Consider the following 26,523-nt stretch of genomic DNA (forward strand, 5'->3'; position numbering starts at 1 on the left):
AGTCCACATGATTTTTGCAATGAAGCATTCCACTTGACAGTGCGATGTGAAGAGATTACATTTACTCGGTTCTCTTTAGAAAGGTCTTCTGGATTTGTGTGTGTGTGTGTGTGTGTGTGAGAGAGAGAGAGAGAGAGAGAGAGAGAGGGAGGGAGAGGGAGAGGGAGAGGGAGAGGGAGAGAGCATGTGCAGGTGTAACAGTTGTTTATTTTGACAGAGAGATGGCTGGAGGTCACTGGTGGTAAAACATGTAGCTTAATGGCTTCCATCCAGAACAAAGTGCTGAAACCCAGCCATCGTTACAAAACTGCCTGGAAGATAGTTGCAAAACATTATGCTCTGTGTTTGTATGGAATGCGGATCTTGGCTCAGGCTTTAATAGATTCTGTAGACTTAAATAGACTCATATGCCTGTGCATGGCTGCTATTAACTATCAATGTTGTGATTTAGTGCTTCCTGTCCAAATATTAACTTTCATGGAAGTTTTGTGAAGGAGCTCTGCAGAAGTAGATTTCCCTATTGTCAAATAAGGATGATTTGCAGTCCTTGCAAATCACGGATACCTTCAGTTAAAGCTCCATCCAACGAGGGTTTTATTGCACACTCGTTACTGGGCACTCACGGATTCCTCAGAGGTAGTTCACATGACGTCGTCTGCCTCTCGCAAGCCTTCCGTTCCTTCTGGTCTTCCTTGCTCTGCAAGAAAAACAAGAAAAACACCAAAATATTTTTTAAACCGAAGTTGCTGCTCTCTCCTGTTGTGTGTGGGAGAAGCAGTGTGTTCACAACAGGGACTGAATGGCCCTCGTGCACCTTGTTTACTTCCTGCTTGAAAACAGGAAGTAACAGTGTCCACGGAGAAGCGACGGTAGCCAGCGTTAGCCAGCGTTTTTTCCAAGGTGTGATGGAGCTTTTAGTTGCCTTATCCACCTTTCACCATCCTAGGATTCAACAAGGTTCTAAGGAGGTGGAAGTCTTATGATGCCTTTCTGTGACTGAATCATCTTCCTGAGCTCTTAACTCTGGAGCCTTCTTGGAGGATGAGGGGTCCAGATAAGGGTTTTGGGATCTTGGTCCATAACAAAGTAGAGCTTTGAATACACCTGTCATTACAGCAGTTTCTCTCCCTCTCTCCCCTCTCTTTTCCCCTTTCCTCTTCCTGTGTTTATTTATTTAGACCCTGCTTTTTTATATTAACATATAGCAGCAATATATTCAGAAAGAGATGTCCTTAAAGGAATTAGGCTTAGATTAAAAGGAGGTAGATTCCCCACAATGTACAGATCAGAAATGCAATGTACAGATCAGAAGTGTGTGTTTATGTGTACGTGCGCACACATATTCAGGAAAAATGCAATTTAATACTGGCTGCTTTCCTTCCCCTCACTCTCAATTATCCCCACTTAGCCCATTCTTCTCAGGAAGTGGATTGCATGAAACATTAATGGACTTTGCCCAGCAGGTCTATGATGCACTCAGCCTCTTTTAACAACAGATGTTATTACAACTACTCTCCTTCCCACATTGCATTTGTCAGTGTCAGTAACCTTGAAACCAAAGAAGCTTTTTCCTATACCAGCTGATTGATTGCTCCTCCTGCTACTTTTCTTTCTCTCTCTTCATCTACTGAGTTGCTCTGAGGCAGCACAGGCAGCTTGTCCTGCTATCTGAAAAAGAATTAATGGCAATTTTTTGAAAAAAAGAGGCAGGGGTGGCAGGAGAAGAAAGATGTTGGAAGAGAGATCACTGTCAGCAGAATCTACAGAGGAGGTGGAAAGATTAGTGGGCATAGCCCAGGGGTCAGATAGCCTTTCCCGGGTCACTTTTAACACCCCACGGAAAGCAGAAGAACCACCTCATAGAAAGTTGGCCAAACTGACTATCAAGTATAACCGAAAAGATCTGCAGAGGTGGCTAGATCTGGAGGAGTGGATTGATGGCCAGTTGCAGAAGCTGTATCAATACCAGGTGAGTAAACTCCTAGACTGAATGCAGGTTTTACACATAGGCCCAAAGAATCTTACCTACACCATGACTGGAGCACAATATGTGGCTTCCTTTAATGGAATGGAATGGAATCAGGGAATGTAGCTCATTGTTCCACTTATTAACTTGCTTGAATTATCTCACTCTGCATGAGATTACTGTGTGTGATTAGGACGGGGAGTAGCCTTTTTCCCTGAGGCAAAAGCATCCGATATCTAAAGCATTCCTTGCAGACACCCGTCCACCTTTCCCTTGGAAATTTCCAAGCAGGAGGCATCACAACCTTCTTAAGTTGTTTGTTTAACTGGGGAGCTGCTTTTGCTCTCAGAAAAAATATTTCCTAATCTTTCATTTAAATCTACCTCCTGTAATTTAAGGCCACTGCTTGCTTTCCTGTCTTCGATTAAAAGGATGCATGGTTGTTCCCTGTTTTCTATCTGAGATCACTGGAAATATTTGGAGAATTCCCTAAATCAGGATATCTTCTGAAATTGCTGGTTCTGTCAGCCTGAGCTGATAGGATATATTTTGTTTATTTAGAACAGTGTTCCCCTTCGGGTGTGTTTGACTACAACTCCCATTAGGGCATTTTAATATTGTAGCTGAAAGATAGTTGCCCATAATCACCCAATGGCTGAGCCTGGTCTTGAACCAACATTTCCCATTTCCAAATTCAGAACTTTAACAATTGAATCCACACTTGCTTTCTAGATCTTTTCTCCTCTTCATCCTTTCCAACATCTTGAGCTACAGCACTCAGAACTGAACATAATATTCTAAACAAGGTCTCGCAAGTACCAATCGGTAGCACTATTAACTTCCTAAAGCGTGATAACCATCTGCCCATTTGATATGACCTGAAATGGCCAGAACTCTAAAGGAGCTGTTCATGGTGCTGAAAATCAACCCCAAAATAGCTTCAGCACTTTGGATGGCTCCTTTAGCATTCTGGTCGGTTCTGACTAAAACCCAGGATGGATTCAAAACCCCACCAAAATCGGAGCCACCAGCCTCCACTGGTGTAGTATGGTAACAAAGCTGAATAAAGCCCACCAGCTATGTATTGTGGCTTGACCACACCCATGCTTTTACAGGGCCAGGTAAGTAGCAAAAGCAGGAAGCTCACCAAAGCCCTGAGCTGATTTTAAACGGCTGGTGAACCACAACTTCTTCCAGCTTTTTCTGTGGCACGTTTTTGACCTAAACCATTTAGAGTTTTTAAGGGTACACCCAGAAGCCCACCAGGAGCCAGTGAAGACAATGAAATGGTCCTGGAGATGGGTCCACATGAGGAAAGGTTCAATGTTTAACCTGGGGATGCAAAAGCTGTAGTTGTTTTTTTTTTTAATGTGTTCTTTGGCAAGCATATTCTTACCTAGGTTGTAGGAGAGCGCATGTACATGTGAAACAAGTGAAATGCTTATCCACCCCCAGTCCTAGATTATCACTGGGTCTCTGCCTCTCATTTAATATTTTGAGAGGGACAGGGACATCTGGACATCCTGCTACTTTGGGGATTCCGGTTGCAGCAGACAAATGGCTGAGCAATCTTCTGCCTACCAAGAAAATCCCTGGAAGAGCTTTCCTCTGTACACATGGCCATTCAGAGTCAGCATCAAGGGCCAGGATGGTTGGGCACCTGCCGAGGGCCCACGCCTCATCAGCGGCCCCTGGACCTGCTTCTCCTCTTTGCCATTGCTTGTTCATCCCTCTCTCACTCTGGCCCAGAGGGAGTCAGCAAGCCAGCCAGCCAGCATGTTGTGAAGTAGTAGTGGTAGCTACCGCTGACTGCTTGCCACCTTGTAAGCAAGCAGAAATGATGAGGAAGCAGAGCAGGAGCAATTGTTGCCAGTGTGGCGAGGGAGTAGGCTGAGTGAGAGGCCCCCATTGAGTAGGTTGAGTCCCCAAGGGACCTATAGCCAATCCCCCCTCAGCCCCAGACGCAGGTCTGTCCTCTACACTGCAGGGTCAGCTGCACACCTGCACCCATTTCCCACACAGCAGAGCACAGGCGCTGCTTAATGAGGTGAAGCGGCCAAGGAAGTGGGATCTTCCTCCTGCCTGCACCTGTAATTATACCAACAAAGCCTGTATAAAGTTACAATACACAGCAGTTCCGTGTGGATAATACAAAGCAGCCTCTAATGAAAGACTGGCAGAACTGCTGTGGAGGTGTGATTAATGGCATCCTTCTAGTGTCCTTCCTTGTGAAGGGACATCCTGCCATGTCATCCTCTCTGTCCCTCCTCTTAGAGGAAATGGTGGAGCATGAGTAAACTGGATCTGGAAAGGCGGTGAAGGAAGAGAACTCGTTAAAGGTTAAGCCAATTGTGGGATGTCCCTCACAAATTAATTAAGGTCACTTAAAGGAGTGTGATCAAGCCTGTTGCTGTCTTGGAACTGTGTAAAGGCCCAGCCCTTTCATCTACATTCCAAAGGTTGTGTTCCTTCTACAAAGATCAAAGTATTATTCAACAGTCCTTTAGGCCTATGGATGAACATTTTGAAGGAGTGGGGAAGATAAGTAGAAATGCTGCCTCTCCAATCTCACCCAGTCTGTGTATCACGGATTTGAAATAAGAACATAAGAACTGCCATGCTGGATCAGACCAAGGGTCCATCTAGTCCATCACTCTGTTTACACAGTGGCCAACCAGCCATCGGCCAGAAATGAACAAGCAGGACATGGTGCAGCAGCACCCTCCCACCCATGTTCCCCAGCAACTGGTGCACACAGGCTTACTGCCTCGAATACTAGAGATAGCACACCACCATCAGGGCTAGTAGCCATTGATAGCCTTCTCCTCCAGGAATTTATCCAACCCCCTTTTAAAGCCATCAAAATTGGTGGCCATCACTATATCTTGTGGTAGTGAGTTCCATATGCTCTGTGTGAAGAAGTACTTCCTTTTATTTGTCCTGGATCTCACACCAATCAGCTTCATGGGATGACCCCAGGTTCTAGTATTTTGAGAGAGGGAGAAAAATGTCTCCCTATCTGCTTTCTCCATACCATACATACTTTGTACACCTCCATCATGTCTCCCCTTAGCTTCCTTTTTTCCAAGCTAAACAATCCCAGTTGATGTAACCTTCCTTCATAGGGACATATTTTTAATTGTATGTGTGTATCGCTTTTGGGGCTGATGCAAAGGGGGGAAAGGCAACTGTGGTATTTGTAGAGCCTAATTCTGTTTATGCATATATAAGGATTGCCAGCTGAGGAGAAATGAATAAGAGAGAGGGAGGAGGAAATGCAAGATCCAGAAGGCACACATACACTTGTATGAAACAGAATTGCCCTACCTGGATAGCTCTCCTTTATGCAATGTCACATTTAATAGTTACTTAGATGCCATAAGTCCAAGTATAATAATAATAATAATAATAATAATAATAATAATAATAATAATAATAATGCATTATATTATATTATTACATTTCTATACCACCGGATAGCTGAGGCTCTCTGGACGATTCACAACATGTGAATTGGGTGAAATAGAACATTTGGGGGATGGTTTAAGCTTACCTCCCCCTGCACAGATCTGGATTGGGGGTCCCTGCTATTTGTGAACAAAAAGATGTGGCTGATCAAAAGCCATAATTAAAAAAACGTGCTTAAAATCGCATCTTGTTTGCCCCTTCTTGGGCCTCTGGGATGTTTGGAGTGCGGCAGATGACTTTAGATTGGCAGGAGGCAGGGAGGGAGGGTCTCACCAAACTAAGGGTGGGAAGCCAGCCAGGTAGCTAAAGAGAGATCCTACCTGGGGACGTCACATGCATGGATCTGCCTGAATAAACAAAGTGCTGGAGAGCTGGGGACCAGACAGCTTGCCTCAACCAGGCACGTAATCATACAGAGCTGGAGAAGTCTGGGCTGGTGGTCCTTGAATAGAACTGGGATGGCCCATCATGCCTGCTTAATCTTCTAAAAATAATAGCTCAGGGGCCCATCACTAAAGGAAGAAGGCAGCCCCTGATGATTATGCTCTAGTTGCAGGAGGAGACGGAAGCAACAGCAGCCTCAGAGCCAGAAATTGACATTGAGGATCTTCTTGACATCTCTAATGAGGAGCAGAAATCAAAACTACAGGTTGGACAGAGGCCCATTTGACTGTCTATTGAAATTTATTTGTGGGAGCAAAGTGCCTTTTCAGACAATGCAAGTAAGCACGACACCAGCATTTTTGCTCCACACCACACCACATCCTGAGAGTTGTTGAACGTGTTTGCAACAGCTTGTCTGGATGAGACAAAAATATAAGGACATAAGGAAAGCCATGGTGGATCAGACCAAGGGTCCATCTAGTCCAGCATTCAGTTCACACAGTGGCCAATCAGATGCCCCAGTGGGAAGCCCAAATAATAATAATAATAATAATAATAATAATAATAATAATAATATGTGCAACAGCACCCCCCCCACACTTGTGTTCCCCAGCAAGTGGTATACAGAGTCTTACTGTATACTTAACTTAGCCACCAGGATTAGTAGCCATTGATAGCCTTATTCTGCAGGAATCTACTCCTCTTTTAAAGCCATCACATCTGTCCCATTTTAGGTCCTGTGCTTGAAACTTGGACCCACCACAGTTGAAATAATTGGCACTGTATTATTCATTTATTTATTTATTTATTACATTTTAATACTGCCCAATAGCCGAAGCTCTCTGGGCGGTTCACAAAAATTAAAACCATAATAAAACAACCAACAGGTTAAAAGCACAAATACAAAATACAGTATAAAAAGCACAACCAGGATAAAACCACGCAGCAAAATTGATATAAGATTAAAATACAGAGTTAGAACAGTAAAATTTAAGTTAAAATTAAGTGTTAAAATACTGAGAGAATAAAAAGGTCTTCAGCTGGCGACGAAAGGAGTACAGTGTAGGTGCCAGGCGGACCTCTCTGGGGAGCTCATTCCACAACCGGGGTGCCACAGAGGAGAAAGCCCTCCTCCTAGTAGCCACCTGCCTCACTTCCTTTGGCAGGGGCTCACGGAGAAGGCCCCCTGTAGATGATCTTAAGGTCCGGGCAGGTACATACGGGAGGAGGCGTTCCTTCAGATAACCTGGCCCCAAACCGTTTAGGGCTTTAAATGTCAATACCAGCACTTTGAATCGGGCCCGGACCTGGACTGGCAGCCAATGAAGTTGTAAAAGGACTGGCGTAATGTGATCTTGCCGGCCAGTCCCTGTTAGTAAACGGGCTGCCCTGTTTTGTACCAGTTGAAGCTTCCGGACCGTTTTCAAAGGCAGCCCCACGTATAATGCATTGCAGTAATCCAAAAGAGAGGTTATCAGAGCATGGATAACTGTAGCTAGGCTATCTCTGTCCAGATAAGGGCGTAGTTGGTATATCAACCTAAGCTGATAAAAGGTGCTCTTTGCCACTGAGTTCACCTGTGCCTCAAGTGACAGTTCTGGATCCAAGAGCACCCCCAAACTACGGACCCGATCCTTTAGGGAGAGTGCAACCCCATCCAGGACAGGGCAAACATCACCTCGCCAGACAGAGGAACCACCCGCTAACAGTACCTCCGTCTTGTCTGGATTATGAGTTGGGCAGAGGATGACATGGGATGCAAGATAGTTCTAGGGGTGGATTTGGGATACTGTTGGTGTTTGACATAGGGTTAAAGCAGGCAGACCATTTCAGGTTTGGGTGTGTTTTAAGGGACTGTTCATAATGTATATCAAAGTTTTAAACACATGAAGAAGGCCACATTTCCTCAGAGGTAATCCCTCTGAAGAGGATGCTGAAGACAGCACTGGGCAAGACCAACCTTTTCTTTCCTTCCTTCTTTCCCTCTCTTTCCTTTTCTCTCTCTGCAGTTCCTACCTCACCAAGCAGGCTCCCAGAGAAAGGACAGATTCTTCTTGCCAGGGATCTGAACTGATCAGTTACAGAAGGTTTTTTAAATTAAGCTGAGTGCTGTATGCAGCTGAGGGCTACAGATTTCCAACCTAGCTCAGTGCTGCTGTCTATTCCAGTTGCCGACCCAAGGCATTTTGCTGCCTGAAGCCTCCTGCCCACACCACTAGGGCCAACACATTTGAAGGTTTTCCTGCAATATTCAAACATTACTTGCTGCTGTAATTTGTCCCTTCCCCTCCCAGTGCTACTGCCTGATGCATGTCGCTTCACCCTGCTGCATGCCAGGGCTGGTCCCCTGACAGGCACCAGAAGCAAGGGTCTTCTCAGCTCTATTATTATTATTATTATTATTATTATTATTATTATTATTATTATTTATATAGCACCATCAATGTACATGGTGCTGTACAGAGTAAAACAGTAAATAGCAAGACCCTGCCGCATAGGCTTACATTCTAATAAAATCATAATAAAACAATAAGGAGGGGAAGAGAATGCAAACAGGCACAGGGTAGGGTAAACAGGCACTGGGTAGGGTAAAACTAACAGTATAAAGTCAGAACAAAATCAAGTTTTAAAAGCTTTAGGAAAAAGAAAAGTTTTTAGTTGAGCTTTAAAAGCTGCGATTGAACTTGTAGTTCTCAAATGTTCTGGAAGAGCGTTCCAGGCGTAAGGGGCAGCAGAAGAAAATGGACGGAGCCGAGCAAGGGAAGTAGAGACCCTTGGGCAGGCGAGAAACATGGCATCAGAGGAGCGAAGAGCACGAGCGAGGCAATAGTGTGAGATGAGAGAGGAGAGATAGGAAGGAGCTAGACAGTGAAAAGCTTTGTAGGTCAACAGGAGAAGTTTATATTGGATTCTGAAGTGAATTGGAAGCCAATGAAGAGATTTCAGAAGTGGAGTTACATGGTCAGAGCGGCGAGCCAAGAAGATGATCTTAGCAGCAGAGTGGTGAACAGAAACCAACGGACTGATGTGAGAAGAGCCAGTGAGAAGAAGGTTGCAGTAGTCCAACCGAGAAATAACCAATGCATGAACAAGAGTCTTGGCAGAAGAGACAGACAAAAATGATCGAATCCTGGCAATATTATACAGGAAAAAACGACAGGATTTAGCTACTGTCTCAATATGAGGAATAAAGGAGAGCGAGGAATCAAATATAAAGCCAAGACTACGAGCTTCCTTGACTGGAGTAAGCGTAACATCATTGACAGTAAGAGAGAATGAGAGATGAGGAGAAGGTTTAGGAGGAAAAACAAGCAATTCAGTCTTTGCCATATTAAGTTTCAAACGACGATGAAGCAACCAAGCTGAGATATCTGAAAGACATGCCGAGATACGATCGTGAAAATCAGGAGAAAGATCCGGAGATGAAAGATATAATTGTGTATCATCGGCATACAGATGATATTGGAGGCCATGAGATTGAATAAGATTACCCAAGGGCAACATGTATAAAGAAAACAACAACGGACCAAGCACCGAGCCTTGCGGAACCCCTACTGAAAGGGGAAAAGAAGAAGATGAGCTGCCATTAGCCAACACGCTGAAAGAGCGACCCGCTAGATAGGAGGCAAACCAGTTATAGACAGAGCCACAAAATCCAAGGTCATGAAGAGAATCTAAAAGAAGATCATGATCAACCGTGTCAAAGGCTGCAGTTAGATCAAGGAGGATAAGAACGGAATAAAGGCCTTTAGACTTGGCAGTAAGAAGATCATTGGTAATCTTAGTAAGGGCTGTTTCAGTGGAATGCAAAGGACGGAATCCAGATTGAAAAGGATCCAGAGCAGAGTTACTAGAAAGAAAATCAAGACAACGAGAGTAGACCACACGCTCCAGGATCTTTGAAACAAACGGCAACAAAGAGACAGGTCGGTAGTTAGACAGAGATAGCCTATCAAGAGTAGGTTTCTTGAGAATGGGAGAGACTGTAGCATGTTTAAAAGCAGAAGGAAATGAACCAGAGGACAGAGAAAAATTAATAATATGAAGCAAGGAAGGGAGGATAGCAGGGATAAGATTAATAAAGATGTGAGAAATAATAAAGAGCTCTACCCTTCCTTATACCCCCCACCCCATCACAATGCACACAACACACACACAAAAGTATTTCACATATCACGAAAGTCTCCACACACTTTTTTTTAAAAAAATGTCTGTAGTACATGGCTTGATTTATCTACTGTTTTCAAACTTTATTTGGAATTGAGTTGTAAGAAACCCAAACTAAGATATGGGTTAGTTATACAGCAGAAAGTGGAAAAAGAGCAGGCCAAGATTAAAGGCATTTGAGACTGAGGTCAAGTGAAAAGAGGGGACTCAAGAAAAAGCAAGAAAAAGTACACATTGGCATGCAAGTAATGACATACTAAAGTTTTGTTTCTGAAGAAAAACAAAATCCCCCCTCCTACATCACAAATGTTCACAATGTGCTTCTCCCTTTCTTCCCCCTTGACGCATGACATACTTTGAGAATGACCCCTGATGTCATGTGTTAGCTTTGGGGCCCTTGCCTTCTTGCAATTCTTGTGCTTGAAAGTATGCATCTCAGTTCATCTCCTGTCGTGTAGGCTACATAGCCCATGTAAAGAAGCCACTGCAGCATATTATTTAAAAGTGCGTTGCTACTGTGATGTTGTGGTTATAGTGTTGGACTGGGACCTGGGAGATCTGGGTTCTAGTCACCACTCAGCCATGAGGCTCACTGGGTTCTGGGCCAGTCACTGACTCTCAGCCCGACCTACCTCACAGGGTTGTTGTGAGGGTGAAACGGAAAGGAAGAGGATCACGTACACTGCCTTGCTTTCCTTAGAGGAAAAAAGGCAGGATATAAATTGCAATAATAAATAAATAAATAAATAAATCAAATAAAAATGTCAATAGTGGTGTTGCTCCTTTGAGATATTTAAGGAAATATAAGATAACTCAAACTTGAATAAATAAAAACTCCTACTCATTATGAGATTAATACTACTACTCATTCCCTATTACATTAACACACCAGAACCAAAGTAGCCTGAACAATAAATAAATGAGGGCAGTTTACCTATTAAAATTTTCTTACCTGGAATTGAGTCCCCTTGTAGTCTACAAAAGTTACTTCTCGGTAGACATGTATAGGATTACACTGTAAACCACCTATTAAATCAGGAGTAGGTAAACTAATCCCTCCAGATGTTTTGGACTAGAACTTCAGTAAGCCCCAGCCAGCATGGCCAAGGATCAGGAATTATGGGAACTGTAATCCAAAACATCTGAAGGGCAAGAAGTTGCCTACCCCTATATTAAACTGATTAACAGTGTGATGCAACACATGGCAAATCAGAATTGTCTTACTTGAGTTCCGTAGGGCTTATTCCCAGGTAAGGGTGCGTATAGGATTGTACCCTAAGGCTACAACCCTAGGCACACTTACCTGGGAGTAAGCTCCATGGACACTGTATAGCATAAGAACATAAGAAGAGCCCTGCTGGATCAGACCAAGGGTCCGTCTAGTCCAGCACTTTGTTCACACAGTGGCCAACCAAATGTCAGCCAGGGACCAACAAAGCAGGACATGGTGCAACAGCACCCTCCTACCCATGTCCCCCAGAAACTGGTGCACACAGGCTTACTGCCTCAGATACTGGAGACAGCACACCACCAGCAGGGCTAGTAGCCATTAATAGCCTTCACCTCCAGGAATTTATCCAACCCCCTTTTAAAGCCATCCAAATGGGTGCCCATGCCTACATCTTGTGGTAGTGAGTTCCATAATTTAACCCTGCGCTGTGTGAAGAAGTCCTTCCTCTTATTTGTCCCGAATCTCCCACCAATCAGCTTCATGGGATGACCTCGGGTTCTAGTATTTTGAGAGAGGGAGAAAAATGTTTCCCTATCCACATTCTCCACACCATGCATAATGTTGTACACCTCTATCAGGTCTCGCCTTAGCACTATAATTAAAGCCTGCGGCTCCTACTACTATGGCTCTAAACATTCAGTTCGCGCCAACTGTGAGCTAGGTGGATGCTAATTCTAGGGAAACAGTACAGTAGCAGCTGTTTTGAGCTTGACTACATTGATTTCGTAGGAAGCCCAAACAGCTGTTTGCTATACCTAGAAACCTATTTACATTGTACACGATAGCGGCGCATCCCTGTACTACAACAGGCAGCATCACCGAACAAGAGGGGAAATGTGGCATTACATGTGTGCGCATAAATGCTTTGCTTTCTCTTGTAGGAAATTCTTCATGAGTGTTCCAGACCTACAGAGGTGAGCAGAGTTTGTCGAATCACTGTTTATTATCACACTGTTTTACACGGCTGTTATAGCTCCAATAAAAACAGAAGGCTAAAGGGCTTGTTCTATACAACAGATGTTTTGAAACCTGTTATGTTTAGTGGGAGCCAGGGTGCACATACTTTCATTTCGCACCATTTTTAAACACATGCAAGTATACATTCTTGTATCCAAATGGTCTCTGGCTCAGCCAAAACATTTGGATAATCCAAATAAATAAATAAATAAATAAATAAAAGATAAACATGAGTACTATATATTTAAAGAGCACAAAGCTACATTCGGAAATGACAATGAACCTGGATGAGCAAAATGAAAGTTTTGCAGGCGTGTTGAACCTCAGGCCTGTGGGTCAAAACCAATTTACATGGGGTCCCAATCCGGCCCCCCAGAGTTCCCCAGATGGTCATGACCCCTTTGCCCAGCGCCAATCCTTTGGTGGTTTCCTGGCCTTTTCACACACACAGTCAGTCAGTCAGTCTCTCTCTCTCTCTCTCTCTCTCTCTCTCTCTCTCTCTCTCACACACACACACACACACACACACACACACACACACACAAAATGGATGAAATGTCTCTCATGGCTTTGTTACTGGCAGTAAGAACTTTAAGCTAAAAGATGCTGGTATTTTTGGTGTTTTGGCCCGGCCTCTTTCGGTTTCACCCACCATTGGAATAAGGCCCCTGAGAGTTTCCCCAAAAATGATTTTGGTCCTTGTGCTCAAAGTAGTTCTATACCCTGTAAGGGAGTGACCATCAGTGCAATTCTATTCATACATACTCAGATCTAAGTCTCACTCAGTTCAATGAGGCTTACTCCCAGATAAGCGGATGTAGGATTGCAGTCTAAGGGGCCTAATAGGATGACCATATAAAAAGGAGGACAGGGTCCCTGTATATTTAACAGTTGGAAAGAAAAGGGAGGTGTCATTTGTATACATGGTGAAATTCCCTCCTCATCGCAACAGTTAAAACTGCAGGAGTGACCAGATACAAAAGAGGGCAGGGCTCCTGCAGCTTTAACTGTTGTGATGAAGAGGGAATTTCACCAGGTGCTGCAGGCATACAAATGACACCTGATGAAATTCCCATTTCTGTGAAACAGTTAAAGATACAGGAGCCCTGTCCTCCTTTTCATATGGTCACCCTCGCCCTATCCAGTTGCCCTAGAACATCCTTCCACTTCCTTCCACAAGTGTTGCTTCATATACGGAGTCCCTACCATCAACTTTCCCTTACCCATCAGCAACCCTCCCTCATGTGGACAACTGCACATGGGCTGTGTATGTGCAATGCAGTATACAGGGAATTGACCACATGGTGCATTTTTCATGAACTATATAATCCCAGAATCAGAAGAAATATCTGAAACTGTAATTACATTTGGAAGGCAAACCAAGCAGATTATCTATTGAACACGATCCCCAGCTGCACTGAGCGCTACACTTGGAAGAGGCAAAATTCCCCCTCTTCACAACCAGATTGTGTTTTCCTACAGTCTTTCAGATGGCAGTTGATCTTCTTGACTCATCACCATTTGTCTCCATGGTTACTTGACCAAACCTTGTAAAAGATGTGCAAAGGTGATGATACAACAAATAGGCTGGTGAATGATTTACATGTGAGCAATAACATAGCAGTTATGTTTGGCTGCGTAGAAGAGACCCACCTATAACTGTGAGCTCTAAATGTTTTACAGGTGTTAATGCACAAAGTCTACGGCCCAATATAGCTAGGGACATATTCACATGGAAGCAGACTTCCACATATTTATCCCAGGCTGGATGAAGGATAATATAAATATGTACAAATGGTGACTGCTGCACATGCAATTCCTCCCCTGATCCAGTTGCCAAGGATGCAACCATGTAGAACGTTAGCTATCGCAGCAAACACTTGAAGGGAAGTCTAGATAAAAAGTTCCATCCGATGAGCGTTTTACTGCATGCTCATTATTGGGCACTCACAGATTGCTCACATGACATTGTCTGCCTCTCGTGCATATTCCGCCCCACCCACCCACAGAAAAAGTCTGGTTGCTGCTTTCTCCTACCAGACTGAATGGGCCTAATTACTTCCTGTTTTCATGAAGCAACGTCAGAGCTACGACAGAGAAGGGACAGGAGCCACGTGTTTTGACCTAGCTGTGATAGGGCTTTTAGTCCCACTGCCCAGGAAACAGTTCTTTGGTGTGCTTGCTGATTGTTTGATCATAGTACTGCTGTGCTAACATCCCTCAGGGAAGATGCTCAAACCCTTTTAAAAAAGAGTTTCTTTGACAAATTACCCAGGATTTGTGACACAGTTTAGTTGAAGAACAATAAAAACAAATGTAAAAATAGGTCGGCCCTGGGGGGGCGGACTGGAGGACGTGTTCCCAGAAGTCTGGGAATGTGTCCTCCAGCCCCTGCCCTCAGCACCGATCTAGCCTTCTCCTGCGCTAGATCAGTGCTGAGGGAGGGCTGGAGGACGCGTTTCCAGAAGTCCAGGAACGCATCTTCCAGCCCTTTTCCCCAGTGAATTGGGGGCTGGTCCTGGTTGCCCTCGAGACCTCCATTTTTCCAGAGGTCTCCGGGGTTTCCCGGTGCATCTGGTCACCCTAAATTTCAGACATAATTTTCACAAATAGCATATCAGGCAGTTCCTGGGCACAGAAAGCAAAACAATGGAAGAAGGATGCCTCCTGGGAAACAGCTAGCCTTGAGTTTAATCTAGATATTCACACACACACACAAATATCACAGTTACTGATGAGGGCAGAAGCCGAAATGTTTACCTCTAAATATATATTGAAATTATTCTATTGTCAGTCTATCATACACACACATACACACACACACACACATATCCCTTTACAGTGGTCTAATAGAGTGAAACAGGATTCGAGGGAGAGCATCTCGGTGGCATTTTTTTTAATGAGGATTGCTGTAGTCCAACCTTCCCCAACATGGTGCCCTCCAGATGTGTTGGACTATAACTCGCAGCATGCCCCAACCAGCTGTGTTGGTTGGGGCATGCTGAGAGCTATAATTCGCAACACATTTGAAGGGAAACAAGTTGGAAAAGGCTGCTTCAGATTAGTGTCACCATGGTGACTAGGATGACCAGTGGCAGTAGAGGGCAGCTCTCCTGCATCTATGATAGTTCTATGTCATCTCTCGTGATGTCAACAATTTGGCAATAGTAGGTGTAGTGACGGCTACCACTTTGGATGGCTTTAAAAGGGGATTGGACAAATTCATGGAGGATGGGGCTGTCAATGGGTACTAGTCCTAATGGCTATAAGCTACCTCCAGTATCAGAAGCGGTATGCCCACGTACATCAGTTGCTGGGGAACATGGGCAGGAGGGTGCTGTTGCACTCATGTCCTGCTTGTGGGCTTCCCACTGGGGCATCTGGTTGGACACTGTGTGAACAGAATGCTGGACCAGATGGGTCTTTGGTCTGATCTAATATGACTCTTCTTCTGTTTTTGTATCATCTCTCATGATGGTGTATGGGTGAAAAGAAAAGAAAAAAGCTGTACCCGTGCACCTTTTTGATACAACTACTGAATGTATAGTAGCTCCATTGTAACGGAAAGCCCTAATCTAACCCACTTTGGCTTGGATTGCCTTCTATTTATGCCTGAGCAGCATCTAAGCCCCTGCAATGAGAGTGCGATAGGAGGCTGTGAGATCCAGCTCTTGTCCAGTTGGTGGGGTGGAAGAGGGTGGCACGTTGAAGAAACAAAGCACAGCTGTTTGTACAATTTGCTGCTTGAATGAAAACCTCTTTTTAAATGGATTTTGATTCAGGACTTCGTTACAGAGCTGCTTGATCGATTGAGAGGTCTGAGGAAAATTGGCAGCCCTCAAAAGAAATGACGCACAACACCACGGCAGATGACACAAAACACATTGTCCTGAAACAGCTCCCAGGAGAAATGGACCATGGAATTCCAGCTTTGCCCAATGTGGTGTCCAGTGTAGTTCAAAGCACCCGCCCTCATCTTTTCCCTGGATTTCTATCTGCAGGCAATGGCGGGAGAGAAGCCATAGCATAGGGGTAGATCAGATGCTTGGCTTGTGAAAGGTCCCAGATTCAGTTCCACCTTGACATGTCCAGTTTTCACCCGTACTGGTGAAAATCTCTTCCTGAAGCTCTGGAGAACTGCTGCGGGCTAAATAGACACAAGATATAAAGATAGATCGTGTGTCTCAGTATGTCAACTAGATATGACAGCAGAAGCCTCAATGGTGGGCACAAGGGAGATCAGGATCTATAGACAGATTATGGGATGAATTGAAATTCAATTGAGGATAGGATAGATTAAGGGAAAGCTAGAAGTGGGTTTGGTTTGAAGGGACTGGTACTGAAAATAAATTACTTGGTTGAGTATGTGCTCAGAGTATGTGCTCATTTTAAGGATGTGTCCACCCCCTAAACCATGATTATGCACTTGGCTCTGGTTAGAGGTAGTCTTCAGGGTTCTAGTGAAAAAACATAGTAGATCCAGCAAGCCAGAAGTCTGCCTATCACTTTTTTAGGACATGGCTCACTGCCAAACAGATTCAAAGCAAGGGGGACTTTCTGCAGAGAAGGGATGTATGGGAAGAAGGTTCTGAAGCCACCATATCTGTGCTAACCCCCTCTCAGAAATTCCCTCTCCCAGTTTCATCTCTCCCAGGCAGACTCAAGAGACTGTATGAAAGCCCTGCTGTAAACAGAGCAGCCAAGGGGAGGCAGCGCCGGGGAGGGAGCACTGTTGGGAGGAAGAGGGCATCACAGCAGGGTTCAGCATCTCCTTCCCACATGCTTCTTTGCTTTTAATCATGCCCAAACCCTGCTTTGTACTTACTAGGCTCAGCCACATACTAATTCACATCATCGCATAATTTAGGGTGGCTGAGTGTCCTACTTTACAGAGGACAGTTCTTGATCTGAAGGTGGCCTCTATTTGAAGGGCTGCTCCATCCAAGGCTGGTTTAAAAACAAAGAACCCTAAGAAGGGAGAGCAGCGGGGGCCTTGAGGCTGCCCATCAGCAGTGATCGCCTGGACTCCAGACTGAGCAGGCACCCAGTCACAGTGTGGGTGAGATGTGTTTCTATTTAAATTATTTTTAGACGTGCACCTATATACCTATACATTAGCAAATGCAACATTTATGCAAATCCATCTAATCTTTTCTTTTTTGGCAATGCATTACGTGGCCATCCTAATCTATTTAGACCCTTAGCTCTGTGTGTGTGTGTGTTCGCACATGTGCGCTATTTACAGACAGCCACTTCTTGACATGACACTGAACACCTCTGGAAATCATTTTGTCTTCATATTTCCACTGGCCCAGAGAAACAACCCTCCTTGTCCTCAGATCGGCATGCTTTGTCTTATTATTCTTGGTCTCTGCTTATCATGTACATACCTGGTGTAGTGCTTCTGGACTATGACAGTGCAAAAAGACCATATCTTAGATCCGAAAAGGCAATTTCGTAGAACTGAAATATCCCTTGTTTGTAAAAGATGGGCATAGGCTACAGCCTCACCATTTTCCCTACCATTCCACTGCTTGCCTCGTTAGGATTAATAAGGGGATGTAGCTCAGTGTGATAGAGCACAGGCTTTGTATGCAGAAGGTCTCCGATTTGATCCCCAGCATCACCAGGTAGGACTAGGAAAGAATTCTGTCTGTAAACCCTGGAGAGTCGCTGTCACTGAGCGGTGACAATGCTGGGCTAGGTGGACTGATGCTCTAATGTGGTATAAGGCAGCCTCCTAGGTTCCTAATATTTAGTGCTGACATAGATGAATAAATGCGACAGCCATCCTGACGACTGAAGAAGGAACTTTACACATTTTTACTTTTCCATGGACCTATTAAATGAATCAAATGAGGCACATAGGAATGATTTTTTCAAAAGACTTTGCGTTTTTCTACTGAACACACTGCAAAAGTAGCTTATGCGTATATATGATTATTTATTAAATGTATATACCACTCCACAGTAAGGTATTTTGAGCAGTGTACCATAAAATGCAATAAATTACCATATGCAAAATAAAAGCATACAATAAAGTGCCTCTGAGAAAGACAATTTAATGTAAAAATAAAAATCCAAAGACAGGTTACAGAGGACTCCAGCTAACAACCTGATTAAATTCAAAGCTTTTCTAAGGCCAGATCTACACCAAGCAGGATATGTCATGGGCCTCAACAGTTGTCAGTACCATTACAGTAGTGTAGATCCTGCCTAAGTTTTTTTTTTTTTTTTTAAATGCCTGCCACTTAAAAGTCAGTAAAGGTGAATCTCCCTGGTGAAGAAGTTCTACAGCTGGGCACTAGCACTAAAAAGGATCCAGATCAGCCTTCAGCAACCTGGTGTCCTCCAGATGTTTTGGATGACAACTCCCATCAGCCTGACCAATGGTCATGGTGGCTGGGGATGATGGGAATTGTACTCCAAAATATTTTGGATAGTGCCAGGTTGGGAAAGATTGATAATATCTTATAGCCACCCGCTATACTTCAGATGGAACAGTTTCAAGAGAAACTCAGACAATTCCGGGCATGTGGAACATATGAGAGAAGACGCTTCTTCAGAGAGGAAAGACTCACACCAGGTAGGGCTTTAAAGGACAAAAACAGCACGTTGAAATGGGCCTGGAAACAAAACAATCTCTCAGAACAAAACGAGGTTCTGGAAGTATTTTTGAACCAGATGAAGTTTCCAAATTGTCTCCAAAAGCAGCCACATGTAGTGTGCATTATTATAGTAGTCCAATCTAGAAGTTACTAAGGCAAGGATTAGAAAGGATGGATCATGGCAATAATAAAGGAAAGGATCCAGTTCAAAAAAAAAAAGGCAGCCCCAGCCTGAGCTACTAGCTGAGATTCTGGGAGCAAAGCCAGCTCCAGAACTACTACCCCCAAGCTGTAGATTTGCTCCTTCAAGGGAAATGCAACCTCATCTAGGAAGATCATTCACAAACTCCTCAGCTTAAAGGTGTCACCTACAACCATCACCTCCATCTTATCTAGACTGAGCTATAGTTCCACATCCAGGCCATGACTGATTAAAGGTAAGATTAATTCAGAGACTCCACTTCTTCACTGGGATTTGAGACACATAAAACAAGAGAGGAATAATGGAGTGTCATCAACATGCTGCGGGCTGCCTATATGCTCTGGGCACCCCAGGATGGCTCCTAATCCGTGCTGCTTCAGTTATATGACAGAGCCGCCAATTCAGAGCTACCCTGGGGCAAAGATTCACAGCAGAAAAGTTGGGGACTTATCCCGACTTTTCCTGCCTGAGCAAGGTCAGTGCAGCTCTTCCGCCATCTGTCCTCACTCCAGCACTGCTCCAGAGGCATTCCTGGGTGGAAGTTGACCTCCCATTGGTCGCTGGAAGCTGAAGGAGGGGAAGGGGCGGGCCCACAAGCCTAATGGCTGCCAGAAAGCCTGCACTGCCTGCCCTAGTGGGGATTGTTTGCTGCCACCCCACACCAGCGGTATCGCGGGATTTGGCAATGCCAACCTGGTGCTGTGAAGACTGTCCCTGGTGACACTGTATTCCAAATCCCTAAAAGACCTCCACCTATAGTTTCATGTAGATGGTAAAGAGCATAGAGGAGAGAATAGAACCCTTTGCACCCCACAGGAAAGCAGGACAGAACTCCCCCCCCCGAATTGACTGACCTTGTGTCCGAACTTTCTTTTAATTTGGGGTGCCTCTTTAAGTGAAGCATTTGCCACAATTCACCAGGCATACACCACTTTTCCTTGACACAACCTGCAATCAATTGGACAAGACTTTCAAAAACCCCAAGTGATTTGCAGCATTACTTCCATCAATGGAATCTCATGGCTCTATGCAGCCAACAAGAGCTAGGAAATGATGTGATGTATTGCAAAGTACACCACTGTTTGTTACATAACAAAGCGATGGTGACAATGACACCGCACCATTCAAAATTAAGAGCCACATAGATGAATATTTCAAGGAGACTGGCCAGAGTGCACCAAAAACAGGAATTCAGAAACCAGTTTTCAGTAGCAGTGGCGGGTGAGGCGGAAGACCAGACATTTGTAAATTGCCCAGAGAGCTTCAGCTATGGGGCGGTATATAAATGTAATAAATAAATAAATATGGGAGAGTAGTTTCAGCTTAGTCCTAGTTTAAAACAGTTTATTTTTTCTGAATGGAAAAATTTTCCTATGAATTTGCACATGGTTCTGTTAAGAGAGACACCAGAATTCAAAATTATCATGACAAAAATTCCCAAAACAGATAAATGTGATGGGTTGGGGCAAAAGCTGAAAAACATGAGCTACTGTAGAACTGCAAATTTTCTTTACTTACACATGTCTCTTCTTGTAATTACAAGGTGTAATTACAATTTTCCTGTCCCTTTATTTCCTTTCAGAAGGAACAAACACTGATGACTAAGGGGTGTTCTGGCCATGATTTCATTTGAGCAATGGTAATGACTTCATCTGAAGACCTATGCTCCATTTAGCTCCAGTTCTGCATCTGTAGCAATAAACATGTTCAAAGTTAGCATAGTTTTCCAATGGATGCTGTCACTCTCTAGGCATGTGATTTAAGGTGTATTGGGAATTAATGTTAAAAATTGATCTGGCATTTCATTTCAATCATTTTGTATAATATCACATTTCAACATCATCAGTAAAGATGCTTAAGTGCATTTTAATGCCCCAGGTGTGTTCTTTTAAACGTTACCCATCAGACAAAATTGTTGTTTCCAGTAAATGCATTGCCCCCAATTTTTGGTTGGTACACTGTGAACAGAAATTACCCTATGACAGGCATGGGGAACCACCAGCCTGCCAGCCAGATATGTACCACAGGAGCTCCGCAACTGGCCTGCCCCCTCTCTTGGCCATGAAGAGCTCTTATCTCAGTTCAGCTGCTGATTGGAGATAAGAGCTTTTCTTCACAAGGGAGAGGGATGGGACCTGGGAAGGAACTTGTGGCATGCCACAAGTGGCACCCTTAAACAAGAAAAAGAGTAATGGTGGGAGAGAGTGAGAGAGGCTTGTGAAATCAAGTCTGTGCTAGCGAGGCATTATTTGATCCTTTGAACTTGACCAGTAGCACACTTGCTCAAAATATTATCTATTGCTGCTGCAGCTAACACTGTCGTGGAATTCTTTACATGGTCAAGAGACTGGACACGGCTCAGGTAGCGCTCACTTGCCAATCACTTTATTGCAGCAACACAGATAACACACGTTGCAACAGGGCTCTCTAATACAAAGAACAGAGAACTGCTCACCACCCCGAGGTCAAGCACTTTAATAAATTTCCATAGTTTCCATACATAATTAGAGCACGCCTTATAGCAGAGGTCAATTGTCCAATCACAAAGCTTACCATGTCTTAAGCATGGCATAACCTGTTGCCTGGTTTCATGGGAAGTAGCAGACTTATACATTGTGTATCTCCCTTTGGCTCCCATCCTCCACATGTCTCAGCCTTAAGAAATAGCTGGCCATACATTTCCCTTTACACCATATCCTTGGCCATGAGAGACAGCTGACCATGCACCTTTAACATTCCCCTTTGGCCTTAGCAACACAGGGTGAAAAGCAAGGCAAGCTTCTTTTAGTAAAGCAACCTTTTTATTGATAAAGGTGAATTTCCACTACAACACCAAATACCTGGAGCATTGCAAGGGTATTTTTTTATGCCTCAGAGAGAAGCTGCTCCCCTCTGTCCCGAGGGAACAATGCTCATCCCCAAAGCAGAACAAAAGCTCTACAAATGCTAAGGAGCTGCTCCATTGGTTCCTGTCCTCATCAGTCGATGCCAATGCAAACTGGTACTAATTGGAATATGAGTGGAAGGAATATACACACTCTGTCTTCTGCTGAAGGTATGTCAGGCACAAACGTCAGGGTAATGCATTGAAATGTATGTGTTATGTGCAGCTACTTGTGCATCTGAAGGGAGGCCTGGTTCACCTTGAGGAATCCTGGAGGTGTATGAATTCTCAGCAGCAGCAGGTCATATTACTTCCATATTATGTTTGTACACTGAGGGAAGGAAAACCTTAAATATTTCAGTGCCTTTTGGAGACTGCTGCACGGGCTTCCTCTTGACAAGTCTTCCCAGTCAGCGTGGCCATTTCCCAAATAGCTTGTATTGTCTCATAGTTTGAATAATGGAATTGTCACTTTTTATCTGCTTTTGATCTGTTCACTTGCCCTCCCAACGCCCCTGTCATTCTTGTTCCTGACTTAAAGGTGAGGAACTGGAACTGAGGGACTTCATATAGGCAGGATCTACACTACTGCTTTAAAGTGCTTTATAACAGTTTTGACAACTGTTGGGGCTCAGGACACACTCCATATACAGTTATCAAAACTGTTATAAAGCGCTTTAAAGCAGTAATGTAGATCTGGCCTGGTAAACCATGGAAGTAGGTGCCTCAGTGACTTACACCTGGGATATGTGGCACTGTTTTTGCAGAGGACAGCAGACCTTTGAAGGGAGAGAGGGTCAGATAGGTAGCTGTGAGAGAGATCTGGGACTTGATTCTTGACCTTATCCATGGAACAACACACTCTCTCATCTGAAAGCTCTAATCTTAGACCATTTTCTAGTCAGAGATCCATAGAAATAATTATTCAGAGGTCCTGCTCCATATGCCGTAGCCATGGAACAGCCTCCCTAAACAAACTCACCTGGCACCTTCATTATTATCTTTCTGGCATCAGGTGAAGATCATTTTTATTCATGTGGGCCTTGGAACCGACTTGCATTTATTAAAAGGCTTTTAAGGGCTGGTCTTATTTTTCTGCTGCTAAAAAAGGAAGTTTATTTTAGGCCGCATTTTACTGTATTTATTGTATTTGATGTATTGTATTGTGTTTTATTCAGTTCTGTAAACCACCCAGAGCAAATCTGGTAAATATGTGATACAAGTGTGTGAGAGTGTTTGTGTAACACATTATGGAGAATGTAAGTGGTCATGGGAGCTGCATATACTGAACTACAACACTGCCTTGCTAATAAACTGGCATAAGAACACTAACTTAATTCGAGCAATGGTTCTCACTTTCTTAACTTTTACCAGTATTCATTTTCTGTGTAGTACTTGTTCTACAAGTTGCTCAAGGGCTGCAGCTCGTACACATGCATAGCAGGCAAACAACACAAAGGGTCAAACTGAGGTTGAAGTAGACATTTTTGCTAGGGGAAGAGACAGGAAATAAACAGCTAAGCAACTGAACCTGACGTTTCTCTTTCTAACATGTAGCTTCATGTATCTTTAAAATAAATGTGTTCCACCTTTTCTGGCCATTGAAAACCTTGCAAATAAAGCCCATCCCTAAATTCCACGTTTGGAAGAACTAAAACCTCCCATCAGGTTTCAGATCAGTTTAGTCCCCTTTTCTTCCCTATCAATGTAGATTCTGAAAAAGGGACATGAAAAAAAAGTCACACCTCAAGCCAAGGGTAGGTCCTGTGATGGTTAAAAATAAAGCCTGGGAAACTGGTTATTAAGACAGTTCAAGGAAGAATAAACTTGATGGTACATCGACTGGCACTCCTTATAGCAGGCAGGCTGAAATATCAGGTGGAGCAGTCAATCTTCCGCAATTCAGTCCAAATGTACCAAACCCAACTACAAAAATAGTTCTAGGTGAAGCCTGCTTTCTCTACTAACCTAATCTGAACTGATAGTCCATGGACAAAACCTGCAACTGTGGCTCAGCAACTTGAGACAGAGAAATAACATTACTAATAGTTTATATCAAGGGTGGGCAACTTGAGAGGGCCTTTTTGCCCCCCAATTAAGGAATGATCTCCCCAATGAGGCTCACCTGGCACCAACATTGTTATCTTTTCAGCACCAGGTCAAGACTTTTCTCTTCTCCCAGGTATTTAACAGCATATGCTAAGTTTGTTTGATTTTAATGGACCCCAGAACTGTTGTTGATTAAATGGATACTGTTGTTTTTATATTTTTGATGGTTTTGAATTTTATACACTTTTTAATGTTCACTGTTTTTAACTTTTGTAAACTGCCCAGAGAGCAGTATATAAATTTAATAAATAAATAAATAAATAAATTCACACCAGCCCTAGCCATCATGGCCAATTGTAAGTAATTATGGAGTTGCAGCCCAACAACATCTGGAGGGACCTGAAGAAGAGACACTTAGGTTCCTAAGTGATCTTGCAAGTGACATAGTTTGGGTACCCCTGGTTTATATGGAAGTCACAATGTGTTTAATATTGTTTTTCTTCACTGCAGTCCCCTAAAGCAGTCAACCAGCAGTTGATTACACAGCTGGATGATCCTGTTCCCATGGTGGAAGTGAAAGCAGGCATATTCCTCTCTGCTATGGACATAATGGAAATCAGGCCTCCACAAGTACAGGTTTCTTAAGTGGAGCATCCCATCACACATTACGTGATCTACCTGGTGTTTGCCCTCACTCCTGGACTACAGGAAGGACAATCATCAAGACTGATAAGCGTATGAACTGGTCCCATGCTGAGGCTATGTCACTTCCAAGGTCACTTAGGAACCTATGTGCCCTTTTTCAGATCTGGGGACTGAAGATGTTGCAAAGGATATGTGTGTCCAACCTTCCCCAACCCTTTGCCCTCCAGATGTTGCGGGCTGAGGAATGATGGGAGGTTTAGTCCAAGACATCTGGAAGGTACCAGGTTGGGAAAGGCTCGTTTAGTCTGGAAGTGAATTTGCCAGCTCATTTACCTCCAGTGGAGCTAGAGATCCATCCAGTACAGCTATTTGGGTTGTAGAGAAGTTTCCCAAATAATTATTTTCTGATAACAATGCATACCCTAGTCGCCTTGACCAATAACCATGGATGTTCTTCTATATCATCCAACAATTCGGTTCTTTCCTAAACTTACAGGGTAACTGTGGTAGTCTATCGCAACAAAAGCAAAAGTCATTTTTTTCTGAAGCTTTTACTGCTGGCTTCCTTGTTGTTGGTTTCTTGCAGCTTTTGGCTGGTTAACATTATTTATTTATTTATTTATTTATTTATTTATTTATTTATTAAATTTATATACTGCCCCATAGCCAAAGCTTTCTGGGCAGTTTACGGCAATGTATTTTATAGTGTTGTGAGCTTCCCAATTACATAAGTAAATAACCTTTATATAATAGTTTGCACAACTATAAAAACACAGCTTTCACAATTTCTCAGTGTAGTAAGTGCCATAGATTAAAACAATGTAACTAATTTTAGTATTAACGTGCTTCATTTTGTGTTAATCCTGCTGTCTGTTAACATTTGGTATTTGTTTTATCTTTGGGAGGTGTCCAGATCTGATGATGCACACATTACTATAGTACTGATAATTGTCCATGTATTGTCAGTTCTATTCACATATTAATTACCAGGCAGGCTGATATGGTCTGAATATACGTGTCTGCACACACCTGCTAATACAAAGATTCCTGCCAAACGCCGGGTTTCCTAAAGCCTGTCCTTTAATTCCCCTCAGATGAAAATACATGAAAAGGGGAAATGTTGCTATGTAGGAGTGTATCGTGATTGCAAACTAGCGTTAATAAGTACTACTATATGCAAAACCTCCTATGGCTGTTTAAATTGGTTAGAGAGCACAGGTGAGAAATGCACTAAGTGCATATCTACTCAGCTGTCAATTCTGGAAGAAGCTCAGTTTCAGTGACTCTATTGCCCTCAGTTTAGACATGCAGAGTCATCCTGTTACATTGGTCTATACATCCAAAACTGACCTGACCTTGAAGAAAAGCAAAACAATAGATTTGGGACACCAGTAAAAGGCAATAAATAAATAAGTTTATAATTTTGTTTACCTCACAGTGGGGCCCAAAATATATTGGGCCGGCCCTGTATGTGGCTGACAGGAACAAGTGGGGCAGATTAAATGGCTGGCTGTTACATACATACATACACACACACACACAGACACACACTCCCAAGACATGTGACCTGGAGGGGAAAGGAAGATTTCCATGCTGGAATGATGCAGTGTGATTAATGCTAATAATAAATGGACAGTGGACTAATGTCTCTCCACCGTGTTCTCCAGGAGGTATGGTTCTAGCAAAATCTCACAGCAGGTGGATGATTAGCTTGCACCTGAAACAAAGAAGATGCATTCCTGGGGTGAAGTATTTTCACCAGGCTGTATGAACAGAGTTGACAGGGGAAGCAGGTCCATTCCATCAGCCCAATGTTTTCCTTTTCCATCCCTGTTTCTTTGTGTGTTCCAACTTCTTAGATTATAAACCTGAGGACCAGAATTGTCTCATTTTCCTGATTGCTTGTAAGCCACTCTGAAAGCCTTTTTGGGCTGAGGAGCAGAATAAAAAAATACTTCAAAT

The 26,523-nt window shown here is 43.5% G+C and overlaps 1 protein-coding gene across 2 annotated transcripts; it reads left to right on the forward strand.

Moving 5' to 3' along the window:
• The first annotated feature begins 1,584 nt into the window (after nt 1-1,584).
• PPP1R14D (protein phosphatase 1 regulatory inhibitor subunit 14D) lies at nt 1,585-16,261 on the forward strand. 2 transcript variants are annotated; one of them, XM_063118864.1, is made up of 4 exons: nt 1,585-1,969; nt 5,985-6,083; nt 12,098-12,130; nt 15,956-16,261. In XM_063118864.1, the coding sequence occupies exons 1-4, from the start codon at nt 1,730-1,732 to the stop codon at nt 16,022-16,024; spliced, it is 441 nt and encodes a 146-aa protein (XP_062974934.1). In that variant the 5' UTR covers nt 1,585-1,729; the 3' UTR covers nt 16,025-16,261. The 2 variants fall into 2 exon arrangements, with proteins under 2 accessions (XP_062974934.1, XP_062974935.1); XM_063118865.1 differs by having other exon boundaries at nt 5,991-6,083.
• Nucleotides 16,262-26,523: the final 10,262 nt, after the last annotated feature.

This window comes from Elgaria multicarinata, chromosome 2 (assembly GCF_023053635.1).
Source record: "Elgaria multicarinata webbii isolate HBS135686 ecotype San Diego chromosome 2, rElgMul1.1.pri, whole genome shotgun sequence".
NCBI lineage: Eukaryota > Metazoa > Chordata > Lepidosauria > Squamata > Anguidae > Elgaria > Elgaria multicarinata.

What these genes read in the sequence shown, in the direction of transcription:
- PPP1R14D (XM_063118864.1), top strand. Translation starts at nt 1,730, where the DNA reads ATGTTGGAAGAGAGATCACTGTCAGCAGAATCTACAGAGGAGGTGGAA. An exon ending in AGCAGAAATCAAAACTACAG is followed by an intron (nt 6,084 to 12,097) that starts GTTGGACAGAGG and finishes TTTCTCTTGTAG; the next exon opens with GAAATTCTTCATGAGTGTTC. An exon ending in AGTGTTCCAGACCTACAGAG is followed by an intron (nt 12,131 to 15,955) that starts GTGAGCAGAGTT and finishes ATTTTGATTCAG; the next exon opens with GACTTCGTTACAGAGCTGCT.